Source organism: Triticum dicoccoides, chromosome 4A, assembly GCF_002162155.2.
Source record: "Triticum dicoccoides isolate Atlit2015 ecotype Zavitan chromosome 4A, WEW_v2.0, whole genome shotgun sequence".
Taxonomy (NCBI): domain Eukaryota; kingdom Viridiplantae; phylum Streptophyta; class Magnoliopsida; order Poales; family Poaceae; genus Triticum; species Triticum dicoccoides.
The window spans coordinates 450,570,970-450,581,278 of record NC_041386.1 but is presented as its reverse complement, the minus strand read 5'-3'; the positions used below and the strand labels follow the sequence as shown (position 1 = coordinate 450,581,278).

Here is a 10,309-nt window from a genome sequence, read left to right as displayed (position 1 = left end):
CTTTTTCGAGTTCATCTTTCTCCATGTATGGGCTAACAAACGACATGTGATTGAGGAGATTTTTTTCGTGGGGTCGTGTGTTTGAGCAAACACGCGCTTGTAGATTTTGAGCCTTTTTTCAAGGTACTCTTCATTGTCGCACCGGTATCACATTGAGTCGACCTCGTTGCACCATCAGCACAGATTTTCTGACTTGTGCCAGCATCACCGCCACATGGATTCATGGGGTCGGGTCAGCCAAGTTGAGTCATCACCTCGGCAAGCCGACCTGGAGCAAGATGACTAAGATGGAGGAGAGGGGCCACTGGCCAAGACTACTGTATACTCCCTCCGTCCGGTAAAGAGATTTTAGGACAAATTATGGAGTGAAGTAAAAAATGAATTGGAAAAATGCAAGCCATCATCACTCTTCTTTTTAAACCTCAATGAGCTAAGTGCATGTACAAATTAAGAAGACCATGTACAACTTGTTATTGGTCTTGATTACCATGTGATGAGAGAGAAGTATTTTTTTTCTACTTTAAAGTGCATTGGAAAGATAGAAATACACTTTTTTATGGACAGATTTTGAAGCTAAACGTACACTGTTTACCGGACAGAGAGAGTAAATCATTTCTAACATATATTTTACGAATCATTTATCTTTAGTTATACAGATGGTCAATGCTTGACCCAAAATCGAGGAGTCAATAACCCCAGACTGAGAAAGTTGCTATTTGTACAACCGCCAACGAACTCACCTTTTTTTTAATGAGTGTGGTGCCATTTCTAGTACTAATACTAAATCGCGATGGTGTAGCAAACATTCAAAGCTGTAGTCGCCAGATGCGAATGCATCCTCTGATAGGCGCCATAATGATGGAATCAATGAATTACGGGAGGCAAAGGAATCCTAAACTTTTCTTGGGGAGGAGGTGTTTCTCTTTTTTCCCTTTTCGAGTTCATCTTTCTTCATATATGGGCTAACAAACAACCTGTGATTGAGGAGATTTTTTGTGGGGTCGTGTGTTTGAGCAAAAACACTTTTGTAGATTTTTTTTAGAAAAGGAGGATGACCCCGGTCTCTGCATCTGGACGATGCATACGGCCACTTTATTAATTATTCTCACAAGACCTTATAAAGTCATACAACAGTAGGACTAAAACCGTCGTCTAAGCAACAAACTGTCGCTACACCTATCCAGTTGATGAAGGGACGTAGATAGCCTCAGCCTAGTACCAAACAGATATCGCAGCCAAGCCTAACATCTAAGACCTGAGCCCTCAACCTAGCCACTTGCCGGGTCTGGGGCACATACTGGTCCGGCGTGCTCTCAGAGGCCGCCGCCGCCAACTGCCACTGCTCCATCTTCAAAACTGTACCGATGCATCAACCTTGTTCGGTCCAGCTATCGTCGACGCCACCACGGCGCCCAACGACACCTCTTTCCTGCACGCAAACAGCCATACACGTTGCGGTCGTCACTGATACACACTTGTAGATTTTGAGCCTTTTTTTGAGATACTCTTCATTGTCACACCGGTATCGCACTGAGCCGACCTCATTGCACCATCAGTACGGATTTCTGACTTGTGCCAGCATCATCGCCACATGGATCCATGGGGCAGGCGTCAGCCAAGCCAACCTGGAGCAAGATGACCAAGATGGAGGAAAGGGGCCACTGGCCAAGACTACTGTATAAATCATTTCTAACATATAATGTATTTTACAAATCATTTGTTGTTAGTTATACATATGGTGAATGCTTAACCCAAAATAGCAGAGGAGCCAATAACCCCAAAGTAAGAAAGTAGGTATTTGTACAACCCCCAACGAATTCGGCTTTTTTTAGGCAATTTCTTATTTGACACTATCTTAAAATCTGCTTCCTTATTTTACACTGGAAAAAAAATTCTTCCCTATTTGACACAAGTTCTAAATTTTATTCCTTATATGACATTTTCGTTCATTTTGAGTCTAAATGACACCTGAAAAAACTCTTTTGCCCCTCATGCAGTATGTATGTGAGGGCAATAGCGCACACACACAGCACTAGTGCGAGGGCAGAAGCCCACACGCAGCAACACATACACATGCATCAACACACACGCACGCGCGCACACACGCAACAACACGCACGCGCACGTGTGCGCACACACACACACGCAGCAATACACATGCACGTGCGCACACACGCAGCAACACACACGCACGCAGCACACACATACATACACACACATGCAACAGCAGCACACATGCAGGCATCACATAGGCACGCAACGGCACACACACGCGCGCGCATGTACACACGCAGTAGCAAACATAGACGCAACGGCACACATGCACACACACACATGCAGCAGCAGTACACATGTGCGCGTGCACCCACACACGTAACAACACACACATGCGTACACATATCGCATGAGGGACAAAATCGTCTTTTCAGGTGTCATTTAGGATCAAAATGAACGGAAGTATCGTATAGGGAATAAAATTTAGGACTAGTGTCAAATAGAGAAGAATTTTTTTTTCCAGTGTTAAATAAGGAATCGGATTTTAAGACAGTGTCAAATAAGAAATTTTTTCTTTTTTTTCCAATGAGTGTGGTGCCATTTCGAGTAATATACTAAATTGCGGTGGTGTAGCAAAACACTCAAAGCTGTAGTCGCCAGATGCGGACGCCATCCTCTGATAGGCGCCATAAATGATGGAATCAATGAATTACGGGAGAGTGAGACTGTGCTTGGATACAAGGGACTATTTTTAGTCTGACTAAAAATAGTCTCTTTTAGAGGCTAAAGTTCCAAGCACCCCTGACTAAAGAGAGGCTAGGACTAGTCTTGAGGCTAAAATCTTTTAGTCATGGGAAACCTACTAAAATATGTATTAGCTCTCTCTCTCCTCATTTAATTCCTCTCCTTAGTTCTGGATTGGAGGGTTTGGAGGATAATAAATGCTCAATAACTAGATTTTAGTCTCTTTAGTATTTGGATCCAAGCATGGGTAAGACTAGCAAGTTTTAGTCCCACTACTTTTAATGATGGGACTAAAACGTATCCAAGCATGCTCTGAGCATGCAGAGGATAATGGGAGGAGGCAGGCAAGTAAATGATCCTGCAGCTGCAACTGCTGGTGTGTTTTGCAATTGAATGGCGGTGAAGCGACGGGCCGGTATGAGCTGACATGAGATGCATTGGAGCAAAGTGGTTGGAGAGGTGGAGGCGACGAATTCAATGGTCTGCCCACGTACGTACAGTACGTCCTACGTGCATTTTTTCTTTCTTTCTTTCTTTGTCCGCGGCGGCAACTGATCGCAAGCACGCATGGCCATCACGTTAGAGAGGTGCGTTATTAGTACCAGGAGTTATGCACGCACTGCAGTGGTCAGAGTCTTTATGGGACGGGGTTATTAGGGAGGACGCCAATCGCAGTTTTTGGTTCAGGCATGGTGGGCCGTGAGTTTGGTACAGTCCACCTACAAATCTCAGCACGCTGCTCCTCCTTTCCTTTGTCCCTTTAATAGGCCCGTACTGTTACTCCACCGGCGCTACTAGAACGGTGGTAGTACTAGTGTGCTCCACTACCACCACCAACACCACGAGTGAGGGCGGTGGCCAAAAGACAGGAGATAAGGCGAGACTGTGAGAGGGACAGGGCGGGAGACCTCGACGACCCCTCTCATTGTTTCTTTCCGGCCGTCCAGCGCCGGCAGGCAGCGAAGCTAGGGCAGATCGAATCAACAGACGCGCGCCGGCCGCCGGACAAGATGATGGGTCGCCCGGTGTTCGTGCTCTTCGGCTCCTCCATCGTGCAGTACAGCTTCAGCAACGGCGGATGGGGAGCCACCCTCACCGACGTCTACGCCCGCAAGGTACCACCGCCCCGCCCCTGCCCTAACATTAATTAATTCTCCTTCCCCTTAATTTCTCTTTACCCTCCTGTTGCCCTGTGATGTACTTCCGGGTGTGATTGCGGCTCACATCACATCGCACTCAGACTCACTCATTCACTACCGATCGACCTAACCTAGATCACTCGTCATATGCATCTGCAACTACATCCTTCCGTCCAAATTAACATTCTCTATTTTTGTATCATCATCATGGATGATCTAACTTTATTAATCACGCACTGCCAGTAAAAAAAAAGAATTCCCTTAACTCTGACAACCAAAACTTTTGATTTTCGATTCACCACATTAGTGTAAAATTCTAGCAGAGTGTCCCCCCTACCATTTGCGCGGATATCTGTTGTTCTTGTTGATCTTTTTTTCCTCTCGATTAATGTGAGATTTACAGGATTTCTTGATTAATGTGTTCCTTGAATATCACTTGTTATTCAGGGATACGTAGATCGATTATATTTCATAAATTTGTACTAACAAACAAAATAACTAGTGACACGCTAGTGGCAGCGTCCAAAATGCATAGTATAATTTTGGATAGACCAAACAAGTACTCTTATTTTGTGCATCTGTTGCTTTGTCTCTTTTCAATACTCCTGAGAGTAGATGTATAGCTCAGAGTGCATCGATGGAGTAGAATATTTCCATCGTTCCTTTTTACACAACACACTGAGCTGGATACTTTTAAGGCATGGCATGACATCTTTTGAAAAGTGCACACCACTGGAATACAATATCCCTGCTATATTTTTGTTGTTGTGACTTGCTGTAGGCCTACAATTTTAACCTACATTTTATTTTTCTTGTTCAGCAAACCCGTTAATCAGAACATTTAGAATGTATATGAAACTGACGCAAAATAAAAAAGGGAAATGTATAGAGCAAATGACAGCGATTTTTTTCCGGGCGCAACATGCAGCTGCCCGTCAGATCCGACAATAGGCTGAGTTCATCCATGCGACGGTCTGACTGCTTGGATTGATTGACGGCCCTGAATGCGTCGTGCCTCCATGCCAAGGCGCGAAAGCTCGCGCTGAATCAGCGTCCAAGAAAAATAGACTGTTTCCAATGTTTTGCAAAACACCTCGGGCTATTTTTACAGATTGTGTCTAGTATTGTCAAATATTTAAAACGCTTAGATTTATGAAAATGCAAGAAATATATGATAATTAACTACTTGTATTTTTTTTTACGGAAAATCAAATACTCGTGTCAATGAGGCATTTTTAAGAAACACTTCTGAAAACAGAGCAGAAGCCGGATCATAGACCAAGTCAAAGTATGTCAGCTCTTTAATTTGGACACTATCATGAACCAGTGCTAATCGTGTTGACTAATGTCCATGTATTCAACTCGTTCAGGCTGATATTGTTCTCAGAGGATATATTGCATGGAACTCAAGGCGAGCACTTCAAGTCATTACCAAAATTTTCCCCAAGGTCCGATGCTCTCTTCAGACCAGCTAGTTAATCCTACATTTTTTGTTTATATCATCTCTGCTTTTTTTCCAAAAAGGGGATAACCCTGGCCTCTGCATCATATGATGCACACAGCCATTTTATATCATCTCTGCTGACTAGATAATTCTAACGTGAGGAGTACTCTTTTTTTTTCTGATATAACATAACTGTTGATTGGCTGCAACTCTTGTTTGTTTTAATTAGGATTCAGCAGTGCAGCCTAGCTTGGTGGTAGTTTACTTTGGTGGCAATGATTCGATTGCTCCGCACCCTTCTGGGCTTGGACCTCATGTGCCACTTGAGGAGTACATGGACAACATGAGGAAGATAGGAGAGCACCTCAAGAGCCTGTCCGACAAGACTCGTGTGATCTTTCTGAGCTGCCCGCCGCTCAACGAGGAGCTGCTCAAGAAATCAACGAGCACTGCACTGAGCGAGATTGTGCGGACCAATGAAACCTGCCGTCTCTACTCTGAAGCATGTATATCTGTATCGAAAGAGATGGGCATCAAGGTGGTCGATCTTTGGAACGCCATGCAGAAACGAGAGGACTGGGCCACAGCATGCTTTACGTGAGTTTAGAATCCATTTTTCTAGCTTGTTCCTTCTCTCTTGTTTACAATTATCTGAAGAGAAGAATCAAGTAAGCAATGACTCTGAATTTGTAGGGACGGGCTGCATTTGTCAGAAGAGGGGAGCAATATAGTTGTGGAAGAGATCCTGAGGATCCTCAAGGAGGCGGAGTGGGATCCATGCCTACACTGGAAGGCGATGCCGACCGAGTTCGGGGAGGACTCGCCCTACGACCTTGTCGCCTCTAGCGGCAAATCCACCATCAACCCATCCGAGTGGACATTCCACAGGAAAAGATCATGGGAATGAACGGATCGCCAGGACATGTGTGAGATCGAGCAGCTGCACGTGATATTTTGCGCCGGCGCTCTTCGGTCGCTTTGTGTTATTCATCTGATGGAAGAACGTGATAAGATGTTTCTGAATTGCAAGTGTCCATCGGGTCGTAGAATTAATAATGAACATGTTTGAGTTGAACAACGTTGAGCTGAGTTGGGTGTGGATGGATCGCTGATGTATACCGGCCTCAAAGATGTAGTGTTCTACGTTTCCTAGTATGAATTGAGCATGCATGATCATCTAGCGACATGTTTGGATCAATGCTGGAATTTCGTGGCAATGGATTTGATTGTATACTCATCAGTTGCCTAGCTGCATCAATCGATGCAAAGGCTGGAGTTATCCTCCTATTTACCAGTTTTGTCCTTTAATTTTATTTATTTATTTATTTGACAAGGAACACCGTGCATTCCATTTAACTAGTGGACGCGGCTAAATCGCCGGCCACGGCATCAATTACTCTCAGAGGGCACTGACTTCCTGATTCAATCCTCGCACCATGCCTAGCTAATAAATGTGCAGGCACATTGCATCCACGGGGATTGAACTCAACGTTGATGCAGTTGGAGTAGGAATTTTATCTCACGGAAGAGGGTGCAAGTTTTACATGATCAGCATTGTTCGAGCACACGGCGTGCATGAGTGGCTGGCAGATTTTTTTTTTTTTGAAACCGAAGCAAAAGATTTGTCTCATATATTAATTAAGCAGAGAAGAGGTTTTGTTACAATAGGCACTCTTACATGGCAGGAGGGATTACTTGCGCAAAATAATGGCCCCTAATTTCTTTGTCCTAACAGTGACCCAAAGTTTTGCCTCATTGACAATGGAAGCGAGCAAAATAGCCGGCGGAGCACACTTGTATCGGAAGACTCGTGCATTCCTTTCGTTCCAGGTGGTCCACGAGACGAGCATAGTCATCGAAGCCATCGCCTTTCTGTCAGGAACTTTTGTGTCGGTCAAATTTTCCCACCAACTCTTGACGGAAGCCTCCAAATGCCATGAAGAGGTGTCCAAGTGCGTAAGCTGAAATTTCTCAATGACCATCTTCCAAAGGCGGATGGTGTAACGACACTTGAAGAAAAGATGAGAGCCGCTCTCTTGCCCTCTTTTGCAAAGAGGGCAAAGACCACAGTTCGGCCAACCCCGCTTGGCGAACCTATCCGCCGTCCAGATTCTATCTTGGGTCACCAACAATGCGAAGAACCTTGCCTTTGAAGGCGCCCAAGCCTACCAAATCATGTGCTCTAAGGGGAGAGAACCAGCCCGAGGAATTGTGCTTGATATGCGGAGGGGGCGGAGTAGCGGCCATCGGTCGTGTGCTTCATTATGGAATCCTCGGAAAGCTCATCAAGATGGAAGTTGTGCAAGAGCATCCAAAGGGTGAAGAATTGCCAGATGTGCTCGATGGAGACGGTCGTGGAGGGGTTGATCTTGAGAATCCAAGCATTTTTTAGGGCCTCACACACCTTCCAATTTTTCCTCATGGAGGCCTCGAAAATTAGGGGAGCAACATCTTTTGGTTTGGCTCCATGCAGCCACGGGAATTCCCAAAAGGGCGTTTTGGCCCCATTCCCCACAGGGATGGTGGTTGAGGCATAGAAGAAAGACATGTCCGCCTCGTCGCAAGGGTTGCCCAAACCGACCCACATCTTATTTGACTCCGTCCATTCAAACCAAGGCCATCTCAGCCGCAAGGCGCGAGCAAACTTGGCGGTGCTAAGGACTCCAAGGCAACCGTACTCCGTAGGGCGGCACACTATATTGCAATTTACCTTGCACTTTGCTCCCGTGGTCTTATCCGACCCAAACCACAGGAAAGCACGCTCCAGCTTGTTCACATTTTGCAGGATGGACGGAGGGACAACCAAGGAGGTGATGAAGTAGAACACAAGTGAGGAGATGACAGATTTTACTAAAGTCGTGCGCCCGATGATAGTAATGTTCTACCCTTCATATGCAACCAATTTGCTCGCCACCTTGTCTTCAAGGAATTGGAAATCTGCCTTCTTCAGCTGCCAGACGGGTAGCGGGAGGCCTAATTAAGTACCGTAGAGGGAAGGACGTCGTAGTGGCCGGCATGCTTTGCAGAATATGTCCCAAGTTAAGGTTATTGCACCGGATAGGCACAACGGAGCTCTTGTGAAAGTTGGTGCATAGCCCGATGACCTCCCCAAAGCCACGTAAAATTGTCAACAAGTTGTCAGTGTCTTTCTTTATGGGGGCCATGAACACCGCGACATCATCTGCATAAAGCGAGGTACGCACCCTGACATCCCTTCCACGGATACGGTGGAGCAATTTCTTGTGGGTAGCCAAGTCAAGGAGTCATTGTAGTGGATCAATGGCGATGACGAATAGCAATGGTGAAACTAGGTCCCCCTGGCGAAGGCTCTGCCCATGGTTGATGGGCGGGCCAGGCACACCATTTAGGATGATCCTCGAGGAAGAGGTGCAAAGGAGCGCTGCAATCCAGTTACAAAATTTGCAAGGGAATCCACCACGCCGGAGGAGGTCAAGTACATACTCCCATCTGACTGAATCAAAAGCCTTTCGGATGTCGAGCTTGAACAAGAGCGACGGAGTCTTGCACTTATGGAGTGATACGTCTCCAACGTATCTACTTTTCCTAATGCTTTTCCTCTTGTTTCGGACTCTAATTTGCATGATTTGAATGAAACTAACCCCGGACTGGCGCTATTTTCAGCAGAACTACCATGGTGTTGTTTTTATGCAGAAATAAAAGTTCTCGGAATGGAACAAAACTTTGCAAGGATTTTTTATATCAATAATAAGAATTTCTGGAGCCAAGACCCACCAGAGGGGGGCACCTGGGTGAGCACAACCCACCAGGGCGCCCCCCCCCTCTCCTGGCGCGCCCAGGTGGGTTGTGCCCACCTGGTGCCCGCAGACCCTGAAACCGACGCTATAAAATCCTATTTTTTCCAGAAAAAAATCAGGGAGAAAGACTTATCGCGATCCACGAGACGGAGTCGCCGTCACCTCCTGTTCTTCATCGGGAGGCCATATCTGGAGTCCGTTTGGGGCTCCAGAGAGGGGGATCTTCGTTCTTCGTCATCACCAACCCTTCTCCATCGCCAATTCCATGTTGCTCCCCACCGGGAGTGAGTAATTCCTTTGTAGGCTCGCTGGTCAGTGAGGAGTTGGATGAGATTCATCATGTAATCGAGTTAGTTTTGTTAGGGTTTGATCCCTAGTATCCACTATGTTCTAAGATTGATGTTGCTATGACTTTGCCATGCTTAATGCTTGTCATTTTGGGCCAGGGTGCCATGATTTCAGATCTGAACCGTTCACGTTATCACCATTATATCCATATTCTAGATCTGATCTTGCAAGTTATAGTCACCTACTACGTGTTATGATCCGGCAACCCCGGAGTGACAATAGCCGGGACCACTCCCGGTGATGACCATAGTTTGAGGAGTTCAGGTATTCACTATGTGTTAATACTTTGTTCCGGTTCTCTATTAAAAGGAGGCCTTAATATCCTTTAGTTTCCAATATGGACCCTGCTGCCATGGGAGGGTAGGACAAAAGATGTCATGCAAGTTCTTTCCATAAGCATGTATGACTATTTACGGAATACATGCCTACATTATATTGATGAACTGGAGCTAGTGCCGTATCACCCTAGGTTATAACTGTCTCATGATGAATATCATCCAATAAGTCACCGATCCAATGCCTACGAATTTATCCTATATTGTTCTTGCTAAGTTACTACTACTATCATCACTCTTACACTTGCTACAAAACTACTGCTATCACTGTTATTGTTACCATTGCTACTGCTACTATTATCAAAACTATCATACTACTTTGCTACCGATCACTTTGCTACATATAATTAATCTCCTGGTGTGGTTGAATTGACAATTCAGCTGCTAATACCTTCAAATATTCTTTGGCTCCCCTTGTGTCGAATCTATAAATTTGGGTTGAATACTCTACCCTAAAAAACTGTTGTGATCCCCTATACTTGTGGGTTATCAAGACCTTTTTCTGGCGCCGTTGCTGGGGAGCATAGC

At 45.5% G+C, this 10,309-nt stretch overlaps 1 protein-coding gene across 2 annotated transcripts; it reads left to right on the top strand.

The window, feature by feature from the left end:
* The first annotated feature begins 3,522 nt into the window (after positions 1-3,522).
* Positions 3,523-6,559, top strand: LOC119286117 (GDSL esterase/lipase CPRD49-like). Of its 2 annotated transcripts, XM_037565465.1 has the most exons (5): positions 3,523-3,854; positions 5,137-5,166; positions 5,249-5,326; positions 5,552-5,919; positions 6,016-6,559. In XM_037565465.1, exons 1-5 carry the CDS (start codon positions 3,750-3,752, stop codon positions 6,227-6,229), a joined length of 795 nt encoding a protein of 264 aa, XP_037421362.1. In that variant the 5' UTR covers positions 3,523-3,749; the 3' UTR covers positions 6,230-6,559. The 2 variants fall into 2 exon arrangements, with proteins under 2 accessions (XP_037421362.1, XP_037421363.1); XM_037565466.1 differs by lacking the exon at positions 5,137-5,166 and having other exon boundaries at positions 3,525-3,854.
* The last annotated feature ends 3,750 nt before the right edge of the window (positions 6,560-10,309 follow it).

Bases quoted from the DNA above. Each gene is read 5' to 3' on its own strand.
- LOC119286117 (XM_037565465.1), top strand. From the start codon at position 3,750: ATGATGGGTCGCCCGGTGTTCGTGCTCTTCGGCTCCTCCATCGTGCAG. The intron at 3,855-5,136 runs GTACCACCGCCC...TTCTGAAAACAG, and splicing joins CCGACGTCTACGCCCGCAAG to AGCAGAAGCCGGATCATAGA. The intron at 5,920-6,015 runs GTGAGTTTAGAA...CTGAATTTGTAG, and splicing joins TGGGCCACAGCATGCTTTAC to GGACGGGCTGCATTTGTCAG.